The sequence below is a fragment of the Halichoerus grypus genome, chromosome 15 (genome assembly GCF_964656455.1).
Source record: "Halichoerus grypus chromosome 15, mHalGry1.hap1.1, whole genome shotgun sequence".
Taxonomy (NCBI): domain Eukaryota; kingdom Metazoa; phylum Chordata; class Mammalia; order Carnivora; family Phocidae; genus Halichoerus; species Halichoerus grypus.
The window spans coordinates 46,214,880-46,241,530 of record NC_135726.1 but is presented as its reverse complement, the minus strand read 5'-3'; the positions used below and the strand labels follow the sequence as shown (position 1 = coordinate 46,241,530).

Here is a 26,651-nt window from a genome sequence, read left to right as displayed (position 1 = left end):
TTGAAGCCACAGCTACCCTTGGGACATTTGCTGTCTTCAATTGCCTACATATGAAACTTAATGGTCTAAAAAAAATCTCAGATAAGGCCCTGGACTGACAATATGTCAGATTAGTAATAAACCTCTTCAGAAAATTATAACCATCCAAAGTCTGCAGTTCAGAGGGAGAGGAAAAAAATTCCTTGGTTTCAAAGGAAAATGACAAGGAAATCTTAGTCTTAGCCATTTAATAAATTTTGACTTTTATTTTAAGATGGGGAGCCACTGAAGGGTTGTGAGAAGCAGCATGACAATATGACTTTTGTTTAAAAATGAATCATTCTGGTTGTTTAAAAAACAACAGATAGTCAGGGTGCTGCGTGGCTCAGTCAGTTGGGCATCCAGCTCTTGGTTTTGGCTCAGGTCATGATCTCATGAGTTGTGGGACTAAGCCCCAATTTGGGCTCCGCGCTTGGTGGGTAGTATGCCCTATGGGGATGATCTCCCTCTGCCCCTCCCCCACACACTCTCCTCTCTTGCACTCTCTCTCTAAAATAAATAAATTGTAAAAATCTTTAAAAACAACAGATAGTCAATGGGAAAGTACAGGAGATGGGTGGATGGAAGCTAGGAGGCTATAGCAATAATCCACATGGCTTGGACCAGATGATTCTGGAGGCAGGGGTGGAGAAAGTGAGATGTCATTGGATTCTGGATATATTTTGAAGGTGTGATGAAGAGGATTTGATGATCAATTGGGCATGTACTATAAGAGAAGTCAAAGAAAATTCTAAGTGTTTTGCCTGGGCATCCAGAACAGTAGAAATGCCATTTACTGAGAACTTCTCATTGTAGTAGGAGCAGGTTTGAGAGAGAATATCAAGAGTTTGGTTTTGAACTATTAGATATTGTAAAGAAGATGTTGAGTAGGAAGGTATATGTACAAGTATGGGGTTCTGGGGAGATATTTAGATTAGATATATAAATTTGAGAATTATCAGTTAAGTAGATGACATTTAAAGCTATGGGATTTGATGAGATCACCCAAGGAGAGTCTTTGGGTACAGAAGATAATGGGAAGGGAAGGGAAGAAAAGAAAAAAGAAGTTTGAGGATTGAGACTGGGATACTTGAACATTTAGAGGTCAGGTAGATGAGAAGTAACCAGCAAAGGAGACTAAAAAGGAGCAGCCAATGAGGAAAGAAAAAGATTAGGAGAGTGTGGAATCCCAGAAGCCAAGTGAAGAAAGTGTTTTAAATAGGAATAATCAGTTTTGTCAAATGTTGAGAGAGAGGTAAATGGGGACTTCTAATTTAACAAAGGCTTTAACAATAAGGAGGTTACTACTGATCTTCACAAGATAGTTTTGGTGGAATAATGGGGATAAGTTCTGACTGAAGCAGTTTTAAAAGATGACCTAGAGATATGGAGCATGGAAAATTCTTTTGAATTTTGTTGTAAAAAAGTAACAGAGAAATGGGGCCATATCAAGAGGAAAATATGGGTGTGAAGAGATTTGTTTCTGTTTGTTTATCCATTTGAGATGGGGGAAATTACATGTTTGTGTGTCTCCAGATGAAAATGACTGGAATAGATACTGACAAGCTGATATTGCAGGAGACTAACAGAGAACATTGCTCCAACAATGTCCCTAAAGAGATGAGAAGTGAGTGGCATTTAGTATAAAAGTGGAGGTACTGGCCTTAGATAAAGGCACATAAAGTTCACTTATTATAGTAGGAAAAGAGGCCCAATGATTATAGAGTAGGGAGACAGATCGATGGGGCAGCAGAAGCTTGTAGAAGTTCTCCTCTGATTACTTCTGTTACCTTAGTGAAATTAGCTCAGGGCAATCATCTTAGAGTAAGGCAAGAGAAATTAGAAGTCATGATTATGCAAGTGACAACTTAGCTCTGAAGTAAACAAAAATTGACATAGAAAAAGGAACTAATAAATCCAAAATCATAGTAGAGAACTGTGATATTGTAAAATAATAAGAAATAACATATTTGGTCTTTGTTCCTGATTTCTGGCACAAAGCTCCTAAAACTCTTGGAATTCCGTGAGTGATAAAGGTAAATGGAATGTCTTCTGTTATTTATAACAAGTCCCTTTCAACCACAGCTGAGTTTATGCTAAGGAAGTGATTTTGGAAAGCCCCTAAGGATGGTGGGCTGGTTGCCGGGGGAACCAACCATGTGATCAGTGGGTTGGAAATTTCAGCCCCATCTCCCCACCTCTGGAGGGCAGAAATGCTGGACACTGAATAAGTTACTAATGCCCATGATTTCATCAATCATGCCTACATAATGAAGCCTCCATGAAAAACCCTAACTGGGGTTCAGAGAGCTTCTGGGTTAGTGAACACATCCAAGTGCTGAGAGGGTGGTGTGCCAGGAGACAGCATGGAAGCTCTATACCCCTTCTCCATACCTTGCTAGAGTGTAAGTCCTGACATGTTTTTGTTTTTGTTTGTAATGTGAGTGCCTGACTTAAGCTTTGATTGCTGAGGCATCCACTTCAAAGAGGCATCCATTTCAAAGATGACTATCTCAAACATATTACAAGCCACAGCAGATAAAGAGCCATGCTGCCTCCCTCCACTGAGACTCCTTTGTTTTAGAGATCTTGGTTGATGTCAGTAACTAACTATTTGGACCACTTGTTGTTTTTTCTTTGCCACCCTTTAAGTTCCTGCCTTTATTTTCAATTCAACAATAAAGAGCCCAGAAACCCTAGGCCCTCACTCTCAACCTCAACAGAAGCAGAACCCTAGGCCTGTGCACTCTCTCTACCTATGACATCACTGTGTGGTCCAGGGTTTGCTGTGTAATTTCCAGGTCCTCTAAGTCATAAATCTTTTACTTTTTCAAAGTTTCCTGATGGTTATTGCTAAATGGCATCTTGCAATCATAATAAGAGCCACAAGAGCTGGTCCAGCCACAACATTAGTGGTTACTGATAAGCTGAGACCAGCACAAAAACACTTGCCCTGTGCATCTCTTCCATTTGGCTGTTCCGGAGTTGTATATTTTGTAATAAACTGATATATGTTTCTCTTAAGTTCTCTTAGCCATTCTAGCATGTTATTAAACCTGAGGAGGGTATTGTGGGAACCTCTGATTTTTAGCCATAGATACAGGTGACAACCTGGGACTCACAACTGGCCTCTGCAGTAAGAGGCAGTCCTGTGGGACTGAGCCCTTAACCAGTGAGGTCTGTGCTAACTCTGGAAAGTTAGTGTCAGAATTAAGTTGAATTATAGGACCTGCTGCTGGTGTCTACCAAGAACTGGAGGTTGGTGTGGGAAAATCCACACATCTGGTGTCAGAAGTGTTGTGTGAGTAAAAGGAAATAGTTTTTTCTTTTCCTTTTTAGGACAGTAATATAAACAGACTGAGAAGAAATATGGATTAAGAAGGCTGGAACATAATAAGATAGGTAGACAGATAAAACTAATAGCATGTTATTACATTAAAATAAAATTAGAAATTGTAAAAACAAAACATAATCCCAGAATTAAATAATTAAGATACTTCTATATAATGTTTGTCATAAAAGGAAATAAAAATTAAACTTAAAATTTAGAACTAAATATCAAAAGAGCAACTTGGTGTGAAATCCTGATATTCAGCTTATGTATCCACAGAAAATTTACAGCTTTAAATGCATTTATTAGAAAACAAGAAATAATTAAAAACAAAAGAATTAAGATTTCAACTCAAGAAGAGGAAGAAACAAAACAAAACAAGAATTAGCTACCTAAAAATGAGAAAATGAGTAAACCAGAATTTAGAAAGAACAGAAATGGCTATAAGTCCATTCATTCCTTCCAAATTAAGTAAATGATACAAAAATATGACATGTTGGGGGAAAAAATCAGATTGGGCACAAATCCAAAACATTGAAAAGGAAAAAGAATAACATAAATCCCCAAAATCAAGAAAAGTGCTTATGAGAAAAACCTATACGTAACTCAACAGTAAATCAGAAAAACTAAATAAAATGGATGAAATTAATAAAAAATGATCCACGAAGAAAGAAAATCTGAGAATACATCAATAACCACATAAGAATTTTTGGGGGCACCTGGGTGGCTCAGTTGGTTAAGCGGCTGCCTTTGGCTCAGGTCATGATCCCAGGATCCTGGGATCGAGCCCCACATCAGGCTGCTTCTCCCTCTCCCACTCCCCCTACTTGTGTTCCTTCTCTCGCTGTCTCTCTCTCTGTCAAATAAATAAATAAAATCTTAAAAAAAAAAAAAAATAAGAATTTTAAATTTGAATTCAATGTCTATGCTCCTAAAAGGCCATTGATACCAATGATTGATGGTATCACTGGCAAGATTATCCAAGCCATTAAAGAACACACAATTCCAATCATACATAATTGTTGAACATACAAAAATTTGGAAATACACCCAAGTCATTTTACATAGTTAACTAAAATAACAAACTTAGACAATGAGAGCTCAAGAACACTAAGTCAATCTCATGAACCAACATTGGTAAAATCCACGGGACCTCAAAGGAAATTACAAGAAACATTTCAGTCTTGGCCTAGGCTCTCAATGAAAAGGAAGAAAAAAATGATTTACATAGGAGCCCACATGAATGTAAGAAGCTGCAGAATTAGACCTGTTCTCTACAATTATTGAATGTTGAAAGATATATATATAATATAAATGATTGAAATATATGAAAATGTAAATTATAAAGTCAAAACCATGAGAAAGGAACTAAACAGAAGCAAAAAAAAAAAAAAGGTAAGATCTAGGGGAGGAAGAAAATATCAAAGTTCTAGAAATAAAACAATATAATCAATTATATTAAAATCTTAAGAAAAAATCTTAAAAGCAGCCAGAGAGAAAATACAGATTACTTACAAAAGGAACAATAATGAGACAGAAGGCAGACTTCTCAAGAGCACAATAGAAGCCAGAAGACAGTGGAATAATATCTTCAGAGTGCTGAGAAAAAAATAATTGTCAGTATAGAATTCTATACCCAGTTAAGTCATCAAGCAGGAATGAAAGTGAAACAAAGGTTACTTTGCAATAACAAAAATAAAAACAGAGCATTTACTAACAATAGGACTTCCCTAATGTATTTCATGACAAATAAAATGATCTCGGGGGAAGGTATAATAGAGGAGGAATAGTGTGCAAATAAAAGGATAATCAAGTGAATAAATCTATAAGCAAACACTGTCATTATAAGACAAAAATAATGCCCATTTTGGGGGTTAAAAAGAAAACAGAATTGAACCAGACAACATAATAGATGGGAAAGACTAATCAAAGTTAAAGCATTTAAGACCCTTCATATATCCTTTATATTGTTCTGGGACAAAGGAGACATTAACTTTAGCCTTTGTTAAGTAGGTATTTATTAAGTGACACAAACAATAATGATAATGATTAAAGGACCAAAACAGGCAGAAAATACTCCTGAAATATTTAAACTCACCAGGAATCACAGGTATGTAGTGTTTGTAAAAGTACAGAAAAAAAGTATACACTGATGGTATGCTCTTGATAAGAATTTTGTGACAATGATGATATTGTGACATAAGAGATGTCAATATCTCATCTCTTTATAGAACCTTAATTCACTGTCACAACAGCTTCCAATTTATTTCAAGGTAGACACAATCCTTTCTATTTTTCAACTGGTTAGTCATGAAATCCCAGGTGTGAGACTGAGGCATATGATTTATTCAAGACTTCTGTTTTCCTGTGTTGTTAATTTTAGCCATTCTGACTGGTGTGAGGTAATATCTCATTGTAGTTTTGATCTGTATTTCCCTGATGATGAGTGATGTTGAGCATCTTTTCATGTGTCTGTTAGCCATCTGTATGTCTTCTTTGGAAAAATGTCTTATTCATGTCTTCTTGCCCATTTTTTAACTGGATTATTCGTTTTGTGGGTGTTGATTTTGGTAAGTTCTTTATATATTTTGGATATTAACCCCTTATCAGATATGTCATTTGCAAATATCTTCTGCCATTTGTAGGTTGCTTTTTAGTTTTGTTGATTGTTTCCTTCACTGTGCAGAAGGTTTTTATTCTGATATAGTCCCAACAGCTTATTCTTGCTTTTGTTTCCCTTGCCTCAGGAGACATACCTACTAAGAAGCTGCTACAGCTGATGTCAAAGAGGTTATTGCCCATGTTTTCCTCTAGGATTTTAATGGTTTCTTGTCTCACATTTAGGTCTTTAATCGATTTTGAATCTATTTTTGTGTATGGTGTAAGGAAGTGGTCTAGTTTCATTCTTTTGCATGTTGCTGTCCAGTTTTCCCAACAGCAGGTGTTGGCAAGGATGTGGAGAAAGGGGAACCCTCATGCACTGTTGGTGGGAATGCAAATGGGTGCAGCCACTGGGGAAAACCTATGGAAGTTCCTCAAAAAGTTAAAAATAGAACTACCCTACGATCCAGTAACTGCACTACTAGGTATTTACCCATAAGATACAAAAATATTGATCCAAAGGGATACATGCACCCGATATTTATAGCAGCTTATCAACAACAGCCAAATTACAGAAACAGCCCAAACGTCCATCAACTGATAAATGGATAAAGAAGATGTGGTGTGTGTATATGTGTGTGTGTGTATGTGTGTATAGAATATTACTCAGCCATCAAATAGAATGAAATCTTGCCATTTGCAATGATGTGGAAGGAACTAGAGTGTATTATGCTGAGCAAAAAAGTCAGAGAAAGAAAAATACCATATGATTTCACTCATGTGGAATTTAAGAAGCAAATGAACATAGTGGGGGGAAAAAAGAGGCAAACCAAGAAACAGACTCTTAATTATATAGAACAAGCTGATGGCTTCTGGCGGGGAGGTGGGCAGGGGGATGGGTTAAATAGGTGATGGATATTAAGGAGGGCATTTGTTGCGATGAACCCTGGGTGTTATATGGGGGTGATGAATCACTAAATTCTACAACTGAAACTAGTGTTGTACTGTATGTTAACTGAAATTTAAATAAAAACTTGGGAATAAAAGACTTCTGCAAAGCAGTATGCAAACAAATATTGTATGTGGACTGAATGAGTGCCTTCATTCATTAATTAATACATTTAATAATTAATAAAATAGTCAATTTTCATTAAATATGTATATATTTCAAACATCACTGCAATTAATAAAAACTACAAAACTGCATTTATATTAAAAGAAATACAGTAGGGCACCTGGGTGGCTCAGTTGGTTAGGCGACTACCTTCAGCTCAGGTTATGATCCTGGAGTCCCGGGATTGAGTCCCACATCGGGCTCCCTGCTCAGCAGGGAGTCTGCTTCTCCCTCTGACCCTTCCCCCTCTCATGCTCTCTCTATCTCATCCTCTCTCTCAAATAAATAAATAAAATCTTAAAAAAAAAGAAAAGAAATACAGTATATGTGATAAAAAATTAAAGATAACCACTAAAGGCATATAAATAGTATAGGTCTTCCATATTAAACAAGGGGGGAAATGGAATTAACTAAAACAAAAAGCTATATCCATCCTGATTAAGAAATAAAAAAGGAAGCAGAGAAGATTAAAAGAGTAAACAAAAAAACATAAAATAGGGGAGAAATAAATCCAGGCATACTAGCAATAGCAGTTAAATGGAGTGAACCTTCAAATAAGAAAAAATAAATTCTCAGATAATATATTGTAGTGGTTACCAAACATGTCTGAACATTTGAACAACCTAAGGAGCTTCATAAAATAATATTTGTGTCCCATGCCCAGAGATTGTGATTTAATTGATCTGAAGTGTGGCCAGGGATCTGGAATTTTTAAAAGAACCCAGCTATGCATACAAATTTGGAAATCATTTCCACATTTTTTTTTCAAAGTGGTTATGTCAATTAATATTGCCATCAGTAAGGTATGGAGCACTTAAAAAAAAACAAAACAGGAGCGCCTGGGTGGCTCAGTCGTTAAGTGTCTGCCTTCGGCTCAGGTCATGATCCCAGGGTCCTGGGATCGAGCCCCGCATCGGGCTCCCTGCTCTGCGGGAAGCCTGCTTCTCCCTCTGCCACTCCCCCTGCTTGTGTTCCCTCTCTCACTGTGTCTCTCTCTGTCAAAATAAATAAAATCTTTAAAAAAAAAAAAAAAAAACAGATCTGTTCAAATATAATTCACATACCTATAGTTCATTCATTTAAAGTATACAATTCAATGAGTTTTAGGATACTCACAAAATTCTGCAACTATCACCACAATCTAATTTTATATTTTTATCACCTCAAAAAAAACCCCTATACCTATTAGTAGTCATTTCCAATTTCCCTGCTCTCATTCTCCATTCACCTTCACCTCCCACCCCAAATGTACTTGGCAACCACTAATCTACTTGATCTATCTATAGATCATCTATTGTAGACATTTCATAAAAATGGAATCATGTAATATATAGTCTTTGTATCTGGCTTCTTTCAGTTAGCATGTTTTCAAGGTTAATCCATGTTGTAGCATGTATCAGTACTGCTTTTTATTGCTGAATAATATTCTATCTTAAGGATAAACCAAATTTTATTTATCCTTTCATCAGCTGGTGGACATTTGGGTTATTTCCACATTTTGGCTACTGTATTGCTAAATAATTATCCATTGTAAAATTATACCAAATTTTATTCACTCATTCATCAGTCAACAGACATTTGGGTCATTTTCACTTTCTGGCTATTGTGAAAATGAAGTATATAGAACTTCTGCCACCAAAAGTTGTAAACACTTGGTACTACCACTTAGTTTTTGCCCCTCCAGGGGATGTGAAATAATTATCTCACTGTGGTTTTAATTTGCATTTCCTGATTGCTAATGAGGTTGAGCATTTTTTCATGTCTATTGGTTATTTGTATTTCCTTTTTTTTAACATAGTGATATTAATCCTTTATCAGATGTATCACTTGTAAATACCGTCTCCCATTCAGTAGGTTGTCTTCTCATGATGGGTTTCCTTTGGTGTACAAAAGGTTTTTATTTTGATGTAGTCCCAGTAGTTTATTTTTGCTTTTGCATCTCTTGCCTGAGAAGACATATCCATAAATATGTTGGTAAGAGTGATGTCCAAGAGATTATTGCCTATCTATTCTTATAGTTTTATGATTTCAGGCCTCACCTTTAGGTCTTAACCCATTTTGAGTTTATTTTTGTGTATGGTGTAAGAAAGTGGTGTAGTTTTCATTCTTTTGCATGTAGCTGTCCAGTTTTTCCAGAACCATTTATTCAAAAGACTCTCTTTTCCCCAATTGGATATTCTTGCTGTCTTTGCTGTAGATTAATTAATGATATATGTATGCGTTTATTTCTGGGATCTCTGTTCCATTGATCTATGTGTCTATTTTGTGCCAGTACATACTGTTTTGTTTACTACAGTTTTGTAGTAGATCTTGAAATCTGAAATTGTTATACCTCCAGCTTTGTTCTTTCTCAAGATTCTGTTGGCTATTCCGGGTCTTTTGTGATTCCATACAAATTTTAGGACTGTTTTAGTATTGTGAAAAATACTATTGGTATTTTGTTAGGTATTGCACTGAATCTGTGGTTTGCTTTGGGTAGTGTGGACATTTTAACAATTATTAATTTTTCCAATCCACGAGCAGGGAATATCCTTCCATTTGTGTTGTCTTGAATTTCTTACATCAATGTTTTATAGTTTTCAGAGCATAAGTCGTTCACTTCCTTGATTTATTTCCTTTTCCTGAATTGCCTATGTCTTTTACCCAAGTTTTCAAAAAAAGTATTTACCTTTTTCTCAATCTATAAAAGCTTTTATATCCTAGGTATTAATTTTACTGTTGTCAATATGAATTGCAAATATCTTCACCCAATGTCTTTTACTTTCTTCATGTCTTTTTATAAAGAAAACAATTTTCATGCAAATTTATCAATCCATTAATGATTATTTTTAAAAAAGATCTAACCAGAACCTTTAGAAATGTTCTATCTGGTTCTCCTTCATATCAGATCCTTTATGAAAATCTCTTACTTTTTGTCATTTTTGTGATTTCGCTTATTTCTTTAAACACTTCACCAACATTTTACATTTATATCTAAGAATACCAATATGTGAAATCATTTGCCATGTAATCTGTTGTTTCTTTAGATTATCTATCACTCACCTATGACCTGTTTCCTTGTAGGTTTGATGATCTTTGTGCCCTCCTCTTTTCTTGACCTTAATTTTTGAGAATTCTAAAGCCCTCTTACTTCCCTTTAGAAAGGATGTACATTTTCTTTGGCCAGAAGTCAGAGGGCACCACCTCAAAAAATAAAATAAAATGTGGACTCCTTTTCTTGAGTTGCTTAACTATATTTACTTCTTATTAGTCTATCATTCACTCTTCTTTAATTATGCTTTTCTGTTCCTCCTAAGTTAACACCACCCCAAGCCCTTTCACTTACTACTCCATCTGCCTGGAATACTGTTCCCCCATAGACTGGCCTGACTCATACCCTTACATCAGTCAAGACTTCGCTCAAATATTACCTCCTTAGAGAAGTTTTTGAAAATCTTCCTATCTAGGGGCCCCTGGGTGGCTCAGGTGGTTAAGCATCTGACTCTTGATTTCAGCTCAGGTCATGATCTCAGGGTTGTGAGACTGAGCCCCGCATCAGGCTCCACACTCAGAAAGGAGTCTGCTTGAGATTCTTTCTCTCCCTCTTCCTCTGTCCCTCCCCCCACCACTCATGCTCTCTCTCTCTCAAAAAAAATTTTAAAAAATAATCTACCTATCTAAAATAGCCCACCCATACTCCCCAGTTAGTTCATTTGCCTATCCTTTACCTTTATTCATATTCATTACTACTTGCAACTGTTATATTTATTAAATAAATGTATATATGTACATATATATGCACACAAATACACATATGTTTTTATTTCCTTGTTTACTTTTATTTCTTCCATGAGAATGTAGCAGAATACCAACCTTATCTAGATCATTTCTCCAATGCCTACTTCAGTCCTTGGCAAAGAATAGGCTCTTGAATGAATGAGTACATTTTAAAGAAGGGAGAAAATGATATAAGTCTAAATTTTCACCCAAAAACTCTAGAAAGGAATGGACTCTCAAGTTTATATAAAAGGGTTGTTGTCACTGGAGAAAAGGAAGAGCCCCTCCTTTGGCAGTGGGAAGGACTATCATAAAAGACCAAAAGGAAGAAATAGGGATTAGGTGGGATTCCTTAGAGAGATTGTCCTGAAAAGCCCTTGCTTTTCTTTTCAAGTCAGAAGTTTTTTTTCCACATGACCTGGGCTCTGAAAGGCAGTATACCAATCAATAACTTCATAAAGCCTTCAGAGGAAAGAGTGAATGGGCAAGAGACAGTTTCATTCCAGGGACTTGAAGAGTCCAAAGAATAAAGTGATCATTACGTTGGAAAATCACTTGTTAAAGTTTTAACTGATATAGGCTGTCTCTTGTCTACAGGAAAAAAAACAATAAACTTTCTTAGACAATCACACGTTCTTCCTGAGCTCTTTTCCAATAAAAGGTGGTTCTGGCACATTCATTCAATGTAAAATACAAAGTTCTTAAAATGTAATATTAAATTACAAAACACAAATAAGAGAATGTATTTGTTGTAATGGATTGTGTTGACCTGACTTGATCTACCCTATTACTATATAAATAATATAAGCTCTTCTCTTGTCAGAAAAACCATACATTTATGCATCTATTTTTAAAAAATATTTTGAGCTCCTTTGGCAGATCTAAATTGTAACAATGCATAGCCTGTTTTTTTCTGACAATATTCCAAGTGTCTCAGAATTCAAATCTATCTCCTTGATTATCAAGGAAGACAGGAAGGAGGACAGACAGAAGATAGATAATTATATTTGCAGAATGGAGAAGCCATATATGCCCTCTGAAATACTACTATTTCCAGTAATTTAAAACCATTCTTTTGAGAATATTAACAGACAATTCAGTTAATTACTTAAAAACAATCAGAGAAAGCAGCCATTCCATAGGTAAATCCTTAAATACTAGGGGTACATTTCCTTACCTACTAGTGACACCAAGTTACTATAGTTCTCCAACATCACATCTCTATACAAATCCCTTTGAGCAGAGTCCAGGTATTCCCACTCTTCCTGAGAGAAGTCAATGGCAACATCCCTGAACATCACTGATCTCTGAAACAACAAATATAATACTAGTTGTGGAAATAAAGAAAATATTTTTTCAATGGAAGGGAGATGATGGGGGAGCTCTCCATAAAGGAAGCAACAGAGCAAACAGCAAAAAGCCACTGACATAAATGAGACACGAAAGAAATCAATGCTTCTGACGTGCCAACATTCCTTTTATTCCTGTTGCTGTAGATATTTCCTGTATATAGAACATTTCATTATACAGATAAGTCTGGAACTTAAATAAAGAAGATGCAATGTCCCAATTAAAAGAAAAAGCACACACAGGCAACCTGTACAATACTGTATATTCACTCTTTAATTATGCTTGTATCTTGTATATCATACATTCTCAATAAATACAAGTTTCTCTTATTCTCTAAGAAATAAGAAAAATAACTGAGGAAGTTTTTCTGCAAAATCTTATAAAATCTGTACCTTATAAGATTTGTATAAAATTAAAGAATTGATTGAAATCTCAGTTCATCATCATATCAGAATATATCATAAGCATTTTCCTCACCAATAATTTAGTATATATTTTTAATAGGCTGCAAAATAGCTCCATATAATGAATATGTCTGACTTACTAAAATCTCATAAGCATTTCTCACTTTTGGGAGTTTACAATTTTCAACAACTTTTGCATGTGAATGATGATCTTTCTTGTTACTATTTATCACTTATAAATGTACCTTTTCCTTGTTCTAAGCAACAAAAAGATAAGAAGGATATATCTAAACTTATGCATACAAGATTAACTCATAATGTTGACTCTCAAAATTATCTATATTATTGCTTTATGTTAATTATGGATTCCCAGGGAAGATCCCTGATCTCTCTCAGTCTCTAATCATGTTCCTAATCAATCTTAAAAGCTCACAAAACATAAGCTTTTGCCAGGTATGGAGACTGAGTCCAGTCAAAACTAATAATATTGTCTAACCAGGAAACTGAGGTCTAAAGAAAAGTTCAAAGTTTTCTCATGTGTGGTGCGATTTAACAAACTTCTCTATCTTATAAAATCAGGGAATCTGCTTTTGTCATATCAGTGCTCCTAGTCAGAGATGCTCAAAATATTTTTGAATAATTATGTTAGGTTAAATTAGACAAACTGGGGGAAGACTCTTATCACTTATAAGAATGAAATGCTGGGGAGCACATTCTTGAGTGGGATCAGTTAGGAAGGAAATTTCAGAAATAAGGAACGCAAACATACACATACTCTGTAAAAAAGTGACTAAAGGGGTGCCTGGGTAGCTCAGTCATTAAGCGTCTGCCTTTCGCTCAGGTCATGATCCCAGGGTCCTGGGACTGAGCCCCGCATCGGGCTCCCTGCTCGGCAGGAAGCCTGCTTCTCCCTCTCCCACTCCCCCTGCTTGTGTTCCTGTTCTTGCTGTGTCTCTGTCAAATAAATAAATAAAATCTTAAAAAAAAAAAAGTGACTAGAGCACAAAAAAACACCAATTTACCTGAGCCATGGTTTTTAGCGCTGTAAGAAATGATCAATCCTCCTCTGGGTTCCTAGCTTAGAGAAGCACAGAGCCTGAAAAAGGCAGAGCTGGAGAGAAGAAAACAGAACCATGAGACCATGCTTTTTGCAACGTTCCAAATAAGTAAGTTAGAATTGTCTTTCTTGCTCTCCTCTTCTGTCTCTTGCTCCCATCACCAAAAGATACTGTGTGGGAGAAATACAGGTGGTGGTTATTACCCTGATCAAACTCAATGCTCTCTATATACAAAAACATAATATTTACAACAATTTCTCTACCATTTCTGAAATAAAATATATAGATAATATGACACATTTATATACATTATGCCAAAAACAGATAATGACCAACTGTTACACAAATTAAAAGGCACAACTAATTAAACACTTATGCTTACAACTATTTACAAAAATTCAGATTTATAAGATGACAACATTCAGGTAAGCATTTTTTTAAGTTCTATTTTTAAAATTTTAATTCCAGTATAACTGTTTAACATAAGTGTTATATTAGTTTCAAATGTACAATATACTGATTAAACAATTCTATATATTACTCCGTGCTCATCATGGTAAGTGTACTCTTAATCCCCTTCACCTACTTCACACATAATCCCACCCACCTCACCTCTAATAACCAACAGTTTGTTCTCTATAGTTAAGAGCCTGTTTCTTGGTTTGTCTCTTTTCTTCTTTGTTTTGTTTCTTAAATTCCACTGAGTGAAATCATACAGTATTTGCCTTTCTCTGACTAATTTCATTTAGCATTATACTCTCTAAATCCATCCATGTTGTTGTAAATGGCAATATTTCATTCTTTCTTAACGGCTGAGTAATATTCCATTTTATATATATGTACATATACCACCTCTTCTTTATCCATTCATCTATCAATGGACACTTGGGCTGTTTCCATAATTTGGCTATTATTAATAATGCTGCACTAAACCTAGGGGTGCATATATCTTGTCAAATTAGTGTTTTCATATTCTTTGGGTAAATACCAGTAGTGGAATTACTGGATAATATGGTAGTATCTTGGCTATTGTAAATAATGCTGCTATAAATATAGGAGTACATGTATCCCTTTAAATCAGTGTTTTGGTATTCTTTGGGTAAATACCCAGTTTTGCGATTGCTGGATCATAGGGTAGTTCATTATTATTATTATTTTTTTAATGAACATATAATGTATTATTTGTTTCAGGGGTATAGGTCTGTGATTCATCAGTCTTACACAACACCCAGAGCTCACCACAACACATACCCTCCCCAACGTCCTTTACTCAGCCACCCCATCCCCCCCCTCAGTTTGTTTCCTAAGATTAAGAGTCTGGATTGTAGGGTAGTTCTATTTGTAACTTTTTAAGGAACCTCCATACTGTTTTCCAGAGTGGCTGCACCAGTTTGCATTCCCACCAACAGTGCACGAGGGTTCCTTTTTCTCCACATCCTCGCTGTTTTTGATTTTAGCCATTCTGACAGGTGTGAGGTGATATCTCAGTGTGGTTTTGATTTGCATTTCCCTGATGATGAGCATCTCTTCATGTGTCTGTTCGCCATCTGTAAGTCTTCTTCGGAGAAATGTCTGTTCATGTCTTATGACCATTTTTTAATCAGACTATTCAGTTTTTCTGTTGGATTAAGTTTAAGTTCTTCATACATTTTGGATACTAACCCTTTATTGGATATGTCATTTGCAAATATCTTCTCACATTCAGTAGACTGTCTTTTAGTTTTGGTAAGTGTTTCCTTGGCTATACAGAAACTTTTTATTTTGAAGTAATCTCAATATTTTATTTTGGCTTTTGTTTCCCCTGTCTCAGGAAACATTTAAAAATGTGTTGCTACGGCTGATGTCAGAGTAATTATTGTCTGTGCTCTCTTCTATGATTTTTACGGTTTCAGGTCTCACATTTAGGTTCTTAACTGATTTTTAAATTTCTGTGTATGATGTAAGACAGTGGTCCAGTTTCATTCTTTTGTATGCAGCTGTCCAATTTTCCAAGCACCATTTGTTGAAGAGACTTTTTCCATTGCATATTCTTGCCTCCTTTGTCAAAGACTAATTGAACATATAATCGTGGGTTTATATCTGGGCCCTCTATTCTGTTCCACTGATGTCGTTTTTCTGCCAGTATCACACTATGTAGATTACTACAGCTTTGTAGTATATATTGAAATCCAGAATTGTGATACCTCCAGCTTTGTTCTTCTTTCTCAAGATTGCTTTGGCTAATGGAGGTCTTTTGTGGTTCCTTATAAATCTGAGGATTTATAATCTAGTTTATAATTTATAATCTAGTTCTGTGAAAAATGCTGTTGGTATTTTGATAGGGATTGCATTAAATCTGTAGATTGGGGATGTTGGGTGGCTGGGTGGCCCAGTCGGGCAGGTGGCTCAGTCGGTTGAGCGTACGACTCTTGATTTTGGCTCAGGTCATGATCTAAAGTCCTGGGTGGAGCCCCAAATCAGGCTCCATGCTCAGTGGGGAGTCTGCTTGAGGATTCTCTCTCTCCCTCTCCCTCTGCCCCCCTCCAGCTTGTGTACTCTCTCAAATAAAAAATAAATCTTTTTTAAAAATCTGTAGATTGCTCTGGACAGTATGGACACCTTAACAATATTTGTGCTTCCAATTCATGAGCATGGAATATCTTTCCATCTGTGTTGTCTTCAATTTCTTTCATCAATTTTAAGTTTTCAGGGTACAGATCTGTCACCTCCTTGGTGAAGGTTTTTCCTAGATATTTTATTCATTTTGGTGCAGTTGTAAATGGGACTGTTTTCTTCCCTTTCTGCTGCTTCATTATTAGTGTACAGAAATGCAACAGATTTCTGTATATTGATTTTGTATCCTGTGACTTTACTAAACTCACTTATCAGTTCTAGTAATTTTTTGGTGGAGTCTTCCAGGTTTTCTATATATACCATGTCATCTGTAAATAGTGAAAGTTTTACTTCTTCCTTGCCAATTTGGATGTCTTTTATTTCTTTTTGTTGTCTGACTGCTGTGGCTAGGACTTCCAGTACTATGTTGAATGAAAGTGATGAGAGCGAACATCCTTATCTTATTCCTGATCTCATGGGAAAAGCTCCCAGTTTTTGCCATTGAGTATGATGTTAGGTGTGGGTTTTTCACGTTTGGCCTTTATTACGTTAAGTATTATTCCCTCTAACCCTACTTTGTTGAGGGTTTTTAACATGAATGGGTGTTGTATTTTGTCAGATGCTTTTTCTGCGTCTATTGAAATGATTATATGGTTTTCATCCTTGGTCTTACTGATGTGATGTATGACACTGATTAATTTGTGAATATTGAACAATCCTTGAATCCCAGGAATAAATCCCACTTGATCACGGTGAATGATTTTTCTAATGTATTGTTGGATCCAGTTTGCTAGTATTTTGTTGAATTTTACATCTATGTTCAACAGAAATATTAGCCTGTAGTTCTCTTTTTTTTTTAATGGTGTCTTTATCTGGTTTTGGTATCAGGGTAATGCTGGCCTCATAGAATGAATTTGGAAGTTTTCCTTCCTCTTCTGTGTTTTGGGGTAGTTTAAGAAGAACAGGTATTAACTCTTCTTTAAATGTTTGGTAGAATTTACCTGTGAAGCCATCTGGTCCTGGACTTGTTTGTTGGGAATTTTTTGATTACTGATTCAATTTCATTGTTAGTAATTGGGTCTATTCAAATTTTGTTTCTTCCTGATTCAGTTTTGGGAGGTTTTATGTTTCTAGGAATTTCTCAATTTCTTCTAGGTTGTCCAATTTGTTGGCATATAATTTTTCATAATGTTCTCTTACACTTCTTTGTATTTCTATGGTGTCAGTTATTTCTCCTCTTTCATTTCCGATTTTGTTGAGTCTTCTCATTTTTTTCTTTCTGATGAGTCTAAATGTTTATTAGTTTTGTTGATCTTTTCAAAGAACCAGCTTCTAGTTTCATTGATCTGTTCTATTGATTTTTTTAGTTTCTATTTCATTTATTTGTGTTCTAATCTTTATTATTTCCTTCCTTCTACTGGCTTTGTTTGTTCTTTTTCTAGCTGTGTTAGGTGTAACTTAGGTTTTTTATTTAAGATTCTTCTTGCTTCTTGAGTTAGGCCTGTATTGCTATAACTTCCCTCTTAGAACAGCTTTTGCTGCATCACAAAGATTTTGGATCATTGTATTTTCATTTTCATTTGTCCCCATGTGTTTTTTTTATTTCCTCTTTGATTTCTTGCTTGACCCATCCATTGTTTAGTAGCATGTTATCTAATCTCCACATATTTGTGGTATTTCCAGATTTTTTTCCTATGGTTGATATTTAGTTTAATAGCATTGCGGTTAGAAAAATTGCATGGTATGACTTCAATCTTTTTAATTTGTTGAGACTTGTTTTGGGGCCTAGTATGTGATCTATTCTGGAGAATACTCCTTGTGCACTTGAAAAGAAGTATATTCTGCTGTTTTAGGATGGAATGTTCTGAATGTATCATTTGATCCATCTGGTCCAATGTGTCTTTCAAAGCCACTGTTTCCTTGTTGGTTTTCTTTTGGATGATCTATTGATTTAAGTGGGATGGTAAAGTCTCCTATTACTGTATTACTATCAATTACTTCCTTTTCCTTTACGTTTGTTATTAGCTGCTTTATGTATTTGGGTATCCCCAAGTTTGGTGCATAAGTATTTACAACTGGTATATATTCTTGTTGGATTGTTCCTTTTATCATTAGTGTCCTTTGTCTCTTGTTACAGTCTTTGTTGTTTTAATGTCTATTTTGTCCTATTAAGTATTACTACCCCGGTGTTCTTTTCACTTCCATTTGTATGACAACTGCTTTTCTATCCCTTCACTTAAAAAAAAAAAAAAGACTGGGGCACCCGGGTGGCTCAGTCGGTTAAGCGTCTGCCTTCGGCTCAGGTCCTGATCCCAGGGTCCTGGGATCGAGCCCCGCATTGGGCTCCCTGCTCAGCGGGGAGCCTGCTTCTCCCTCTCCCACTCCCCCTGCTCGCGTTCCCTCTCTCGCTGTCTCTCTGTCAAATAAATAAAATCTTTAAAAAAATTTTAAAAAAAAAGATTTTATTTATTTTAGAGAGAGATTACGCACCTGCACAAGAGTGAGTGGAGGGAGGGGCAGAGGGGAAGGGGCGGTAGCCAAATCCTACGGGGATTCATCTCCCGGTAAGGGCTCCCATGCCTGGGGTGCTTGGTGTGGGGATCTGTTTGTTTTCCCCTCTACATGCCTGTAGAGTCCCTCTGTTCCGTAGACAGTCCTGTGGGTCCATTTAGCTCCCAACTGAATCCCTACCCTCCTACCCTCTTCAATGTGGCCTATTCCTTACATTTAGCTGTGGAGGGTCTGTTCTGCCAGTCTTCAGGTCATTTTCTAGGTTATTTACACTGATGTGGGTGTTATCTAGTTTGTATCCATGAGACAAGGTGAGCTTAGGGCCCTCCTACTCTGGCATCTTTCCCAGAAGTCTTCAACTAAGTATTGTTGACAACTTTTACTTATATTTGACATTTTGAAATAAAGTCTATATATGTGTATATGTATGTATGTGTGTGTGTGATGTGTTTGGGTATGTATAGACTCAATGAAATTCATTATCTACAAATGTAGGCTTCTACAAGTATACTGGTAAGGAAAATATCACAAGCAGTGTTACCATCAGGGCTGTGACTTTAAAAGTCACAGTAAATTTCTGAATAAAAGTACAGTCTTTTCTCAATCATTCTCAAGCATTCCTGGAAGACTAAGAGTAAAACCATGCAGTAATAGTAACATAGATAAATTAAGCAGTTTGTAAAAATCATGCAAAAATAATGCTTTATGTGAGAAGTTCTAGACCCAGGTTATTATAAACACATTTTTTCCCCAGGTATGGTCTTCATTTTGCAGGTCATAGAACAATTATTTGCTGTGTACTGCAGAGCATCTAGATTAGAAGTTAGCAAGCTACTGCCCGCCAACTGTTTTTGTAAATAAAGCTTTATTGGAACGCATCTACATTCAATTGTTTATAAATTATCTTTGCCTACTTTCACGCGACAGTGGCAGAGTCAAATAACCAATGGAGACCATCTGGCCCAGAAATCTTAGTATTTACTGTCTATCCCTTTATAGAAAAACCATCTACCCTATAATCAAGATCCATCATGTCAGTCCTTTAATAGCTAGACGACCTCACCTTCAACTCAGTTATTTTAACATTCAAAAGCACACAGATGTATTTCTAAAACATCCTCTAGGGAGAACCATTGCCCCTACAAAGAATCAATGATATAGCTATTCAATAAACATTTAATTAAAAATTCTACTTCTTCCAGATGTGGAAAGTTCAATATATAATTGTGCCCATTTTAACAACCAAAAATACTTCAGATAAGATAAAAAAAAATCATGGTTTCCTTTAAATTCATCACAGAGCCAAAGACACAAGGAAATTTAAATGAACTAACTGTAAAATGTGTCAAGCACTCCTTAACAGATATTTGGGGAGCTCCTGTCCACAGCAGGGATTAAACTAAATGCTAATTCCTTTAAAGGTAAATAGTCCAACCATTCCAATTAAAAGACAATGTCAAGACAACAAAAAAAAAGTAAGTTTCAACTATATGTTCTTTACAAGAAATGTACTTTAAATATAAAGACACAGATAGGTAAAGTTGTGGAGGAAGATATACCATACAAATACTAAGCATAAGAAAACCTGTGTACCTGTATTAATATAAGACAACAGACACATGAAAAGATGCTCAATATCACTGATCATCAGGGAAATACAAATCAAAACTACAATGACATATCACCTCATACCTGTCAGAATGGCTAACATCAACAATACTAGAAACAACAGGTGGTGGCTAGGATGTGGTTAAAGGGGAACACTTGTGCACTGTTGGTGGGAATGCAAACTAGTGTAGCCACTCTGGAAAACAGTGTGGAGGTTCCTCAGAAAGTTAAAAATAGGACTACCTATGACTTTTGCAATTGCACTACTAGATATTTACCCAAAGAACACAAAAATACTAATTCAAAGGGATACATGCACCCTGATGTTTTATAATAGCCAAATTATGGAAATAGCCCAAGTATCCATCGACTGATGAATGGATAAAGATGTGGTATATATACACAATGGAATATTACTCAGCCACAAAAAGAATGATATCTTGCCATCTGCAACAACATGGATGGAGCTAGAGAGTATTATCCTAAGCGAAATAAGTCAGTCAGAGAAAGAAAAATACCATATGATTTCACTCATATGTGGAATTTAAGATACAAAACAAACAAACAAAGGGGAACAAAAAGAGGAAGGCAAACCAAGAAAGAGACTCTTAAGTGTAAAGAACAAACTGATGGTTACCAGAAGTGAGGTGGGTGGGGAGACTGATAAAATAGGTGATGGAGAATTAAGGAGGGCACTTGCCAAAATGAGCATCAGGTGTTGTATGGAAGTGTTGAATCACTATATTGTACACCTGAAACTAATATTACACTGTATGTTAACTAACTGGAATTTAAATAAAAACTTAAAAAACAAAGAAGAACGTAAAATGGTGGAGGAAGATATACCCATACAAATACTAAGCAAAAGAAAGCCTATGTACTTGTATTAATACAAAACAGAGATCAAGACAAAGACTAGTACAAGAAACAAAGAGGATATATTCATCAAGAAGACACAGAAATCCTAAATGTGTAGAGATTTAACAACAAAGCACCAAAATATATGAAGCAAAAACTAAAAGAACTAAAGGAAGAAATGGACAAATCCACAGTCAGATTTGGAAATTTTAACATCTTTCTCTCAGCAACTAACAAAACAAGTAGATAAAATGGCAGTAATGATAGAGGATTTATATACATCACTATCAAGTACCTTGACAAAACTGATACCACACCCAACTGTCAAGAATACCACACCAAACTGTCAAAAGATGAGCTGAAAAGAGCTGAACTATCAGTTGTCAGAAAAACTAAGACAAGCCAAAATGAAAGTAACAGTCAAGCTTTTAATCACTTACTAATCACTTAGTACAAAAAGAGGCTAACCCAAAGAAAGCAATGGCTCCCCCACAGTTCTATGTTCCCTCATGGAACAGTACCTAAAGAGGGTCAGATGGATCAGCACAGATGTAGGGAATCATTTCACTGCCAACAGAGTACCAGACAAAAGGCTTCACCCACTTCAAGGACCAGGGCCACAGAATCCAAGCCAAATCAGAGGGAGTAAAGAGGATCCCACAGATCAAAGATGAACAATCTGAGTATTAATAAGAACAGTAACTGCTATGGACTGAAACTTATCAAATATATTTAAATCTTCAAGTTCATGATAATAATTTAAAAGGACAACTTAGGATAAACTTTGGAAGATGCTGAAAAATGAGTAAAAGCAAGCTTTTATTCTACCTTTTTTACAGGTGCTATACTTCAGAGTAACCAAGACGCTGATGAAAGGATGGTTCCCTTTACAGAAGTATTCCAACTAATAATTACATAAGAAATAAGAGAACTAGAATATCATTTTGTAACTCTGATAAAATAATAAATTCCAAGTAAAGATACAATGGCTGCTAATATCACATAAAGGAAAACAACCAAATGTTATGCAGCACACACTATTATGTATGAAAGATTAGTGCAAAGCAAACAAGCAAAACCACAAAAAAACCTGAACCTGATCAAGCCTCTAGAATTAAATACCAGTTTAGAAGAAATACAGGAACATGTAAAATGACACCACACATATACAATCAACAAAATCCAGAATACAGGTAACTCTGAAGAAAACTGTTTCTGGAACAAATAAACTGCAAGAAAAGAGAAAGAAAGATTAAGAAATATATCACACTATTACACTAAATCGACACTGTTTGGATCTTAATTCTAACAAATATTTATGGACAATGGGAGAAATGTGAACACTGACTTGCTATTTCATAACATTAAGAAAGTATTAAAGGTGGGTTTTTTTATAATGATGATATTGTGGTTTTTTTTTTTTTAAGATTTGATTTATTTATTTGAGAGAGAGAGTGCATGCGAGCAGTGGGGAGAGAGAGAGAGAGAGAATCTGAAGCAGACTCCACACTGAGCTCAGAGCCAGACACTGGGCTCAATCCCACGACCACAAGATCATGACCTCAGCTGAAACCAAGAGTCAGACATTTAGCCAACTAAACCACCCAGGGGCCCCATGGTTAAGTTTTTTAAGTAAAAAGTTCTTATCTTAGATACACATAAAATATTTGTGGATGAAATACATATCTGGAATTTACTTCAAAATAATCCATTTTTTTGGTGGTGAGAGGGAGTAGTGGATCTATAGACGAAACATGTTTAGTTATAAATTGATATTTGTTGAAGCTTAGGGATGGGCAGGGTACATGGGGAAGCATTATACTTTTTAGTTTCATACATGTTTGAATTTTTCTATAAGAAGTTAAAAAAAAGGACTTGAAAGATAGATTCCAAATATGAACCATGATTCAGTCTAAGGAGGTTTTTTGAGTAACTGTTATTTTCTTCATCATTTTTTTTGTATTTTCTAAGTCATACCAACAAACATGCACTACTTTGATATCAGAAAACAAGGAAATAATAGTTTTCTGAAATTTAAAAAAAGGACATGCAACGGTTAAAAAAAGTCTCAATAAATTCTGAGAAAAAAGAATAACAATAAAAAGATAAACTCTAAGACCTTTTCTTTTCTTTTTTTTTTTTTTAACTTGGGTAATGGAGAAAAAGATGGGGAAGGGGAAAAATAAGGAAATGCACCCATTTTATTATTACTCAAGAGTTGTGATTCAGGTAGAATTTATATCAGAAACATTAAAATAAACTAAAAGTAAGCCACTTCTAGAAATTTACCCCAAAGATAAACATCTACAAATAGAAACCATATACACTGTTATTGATTGCTATATTATATAATGGCAAAATACTGGGGGAAAAACTCAAATGCCCACTCATGGAAGACTAGGTGAATAAACTCTTACACCCACACAACAGAATAGATAATTATAAAACAGGGTAAGAATAATGTCTGTAGGCTGCTAAGAATGATCTCCAGGATACATTAAACATGTGAGGGAAGAAAAAGGTGTAGTGTAGTGTACACAGAATACTCTTTTAGTTAGGAATGGAGATGTAAAAAATACATGCATACATGTAAGTGTACATACGTATACATACAAACACATAAACATATTCATTTAAAAGAAAAATAGAAGAATACACCAAAGAAAAGTACAGGTAGTTATTATCTACACAGAGAAAAAGGAAACAGGCTGAAGGGGACAGGAATGAACACTGGCCTTCTCTGAATTCACCTTGTTCTATAGTTTTGATTTTGGAGATAAGTAAATATTTTATATAATTTTAAAATAAAATTAAATCAAAGTGGGAGAAAAACAATCACTAAAAGTAGAAAGCAAGATGAAACAAATGAGCCTAACTGTAGGATAGGTCATATCCTATTGAAGTCTTGTTTTTCTGTATTCAGATAGTAAAAATATTGGTATTGTTAGTTTGAAACTCTCTCTCCCAATTCAAAAGAAGGCAGAAAAGAAGGAAAAGGGAATAGGGAACAGATGGGACAAGACGATGGATTTGACCCAAACCACATCAATGATCACACTAAATATAAATTGTATACTTAATTGTAAGATAGAAGTTGTCAAACGGGATAAAAACACAAGATCCAACTAAATGCAGCCAACAAGAAATGCACTCCAACAACAGAACATAAATAGGTTAAAAATAAAAGGATAGAAAAAGATATTTCATGATAACACTAATGAAAAGAAAGTTGGAATGGCAACATTAAATATAAGACAAAGTAGATGCTCAGAGCGTCAGTACTACCAGGGATAAAGAAGACCATTTCATAATGATAAAGGGATCAATTCACCAACAGGATGTATTACCTGAAACTTTTATGTATCTAATAACAGAGCTTCAAAATACATGAAGGAGAAACTTACAGAAATTATGAGAAAGAAATAAATGCAACAGACAGAAAATCAGTAAAGGTACAGAGGATTTCAACAAGACTACACACCTACGTTACCTAGCTGACATTTATGGAACTCTCTACCCAACAATAGCAGAATACAGTCTTTTCAAGTGCACACCAAACATTTACTAAGACCACACATTTTGGGTCACAAAACTACTCTTAATAAATTCTAAAGGATTCAAGTCATAAAAAGTATATTCTCTGAACACAATGGAATGAAATTAGAAATGAGTAACAAAAAGATCTCTGGAAGATCCTCATAATACCTGAAAACTAAATAACATATTTCTAAATAAATAAGTCAAAAGAGGAAATCAAAAGGAAAATTAGGAAGGAATTCAAACTGAAGGCAGAATAAGTAAGATTGGCAAGTGATAACTTTTGAGTTGGGCCTATGATGGTTCATTATACTTTTGTGCACGTTTGAAAATTACCAAACAGGGGCACCTGGAGCGGCTTAGTTGGTTAAATGTCAGGCTCTTGATCTCAGCTCAGGTCATGATCTCAGGATCGTGAGTTTGAGCCCCACCTCAAGCTCTGAGCTGGGCATGGAGCCTGCTTAAGATTCTCTCTCTCTCCCTCTCCCCCTCCCTCCCCACCCCACCGTCCCTCTCTGTCTTAAAAAAAAAAATTACCAAACAGAAAAAGTTAAAAAAGAATGCTGCTGTGTCAGAAATAACATAATATCATCTCCTTTTTAATTTTATGAGTCTCAAATCCATTCTTCCTCAATTTAACTACTGTTGGGAAGTATCTACCACAATTAACTGCACATATTCCCTGCTCCCAATCTACAGAAAATTGCCTTGCCACCTCCATCATTTGAGAAAGCTTAACTAGGAAATTTCAAAGAGAAAACAAAGATTCCTACATCCTGAAAAACTAAAGGCATTTAGGGAAACAGAGGAAACATCTACTCACCTTGGACTTTGCTTTTGAATGTATAACAGCCATTTTTTCCTCCTCTGGGCTCTACTCTCAGGAAAAGAAAATGGAATCATGAGATAGTAGACCTTTCTTAGGATATACTCTAAATTAGAACACATGCTCTTACCCACCCAGCCTCCCAATCTACCCCTCATTTACCCAAGAGGAAAGTCAGAAGGAGAATAGAACAGTTCTGCACTTTGTCTCAGAAAGAAGGTCCAAGACCACAGCTGTCTTGGGCAAGAATTTACTGCTGGATTCAAAACTGTCCACTGGAGATAGAGCCCTGCAGTGAAATACTAAAGGTACTCACAGTCTTCATTCAGGGGCTCAAACTTCTGACTTCTTTCCTTCCTGTCACCTTTCTGCATTCAACATTCTTAAGGCTGTAAGGTGAGAGGACACCTGGAAGCCAAAAGGAAACCTACATCTACAATCCCAGTGTGAACTAAGAATGGATACAGAAATGAAGCAATACTGGCCATGTGTGAAGGGGGACCACTGAGGTCAGAAGAGAAAGAAGTCAAGTTCTGTGAGGACAAAGCCACATGGGACTCAGGACACATAGGCAGACTCAGTCCCAGAATGAACCCCCAAAATACAAAAACCCAATTTTATCTCTGTACCTCACTAAACTCCCATAAGATCACAGACTATAAAATATACAAATGACTACACAAAGTCACACACATTTCCATGGTCACACAGCCAGAGTCACCATCGCCAAGTTAGTATTACACCTCAGACCACCTTTTATCTTAAACAAAATTCAATCATAGGGACGCCTGGGTGGCTCAGTCGGTTAAGCGTCTGCCTTCAGCTCAGGTCATGATCCCAGGGTCCTGGGATCGAGTCCCGCATCGGGCTCCCTGCTCGGCGGGGAGTCTGCTTCTCCCTCTGCCTGCCGCTCCCCCCTGCTTGTGCTCTCTCTGACAAATAAATATTTGAAAAAAAAAAAAAAATTCAATCATAAACAGAGCATACACACAATCACTCAAGCACATCCAAGCACCCTGTCAGGGATACATATGGCCAAAAACACCCTTTCACAGCAGCACTTTTACTCTCTTCACACAGTCATGAA

General features: G+C 35.9%; 1 protein-coding gene across 2 annotated transcripts in view; it reads right to left on the bottom strand.

The window, feature by feature from the left end:
* LOC144378692 (uncharacterized) overlaps nt 1–25,606 on the bottom strand; it is a 36,977-nt gene extending 11,371 nt beyond the window's left edge. The window contains exons 1-3 of one of the 2 annotated variants that reach the window (XM_036120111.2): nt 25,562–25,606; nt 13,597–13,685; nt 11,998–12,127 (exon numbers count right to left, since the gene is read on the bottom strand). In XM_036120111.2, coding sequence (XP_035976004.2) covers nt 11,998–12,127; nt 13,597–13,605 — 139 coding nt within the window. In that variant the 5' untranslated portion in view covers nt 13,606–13,685; nt 25,562–25,606. Of the gene's footprint in view, nt 1–4,864; nt 4,951–11,997; nt 12,128–13,596; nt 13,686–25,561 lie in introns of those variants that run through there. The other variant, XM_036120113.2, reaches the window with a different exon arrangement.
* Between the last annotated feature and the right edge of the window lie 1,045 nt (nt 25,607–26,651).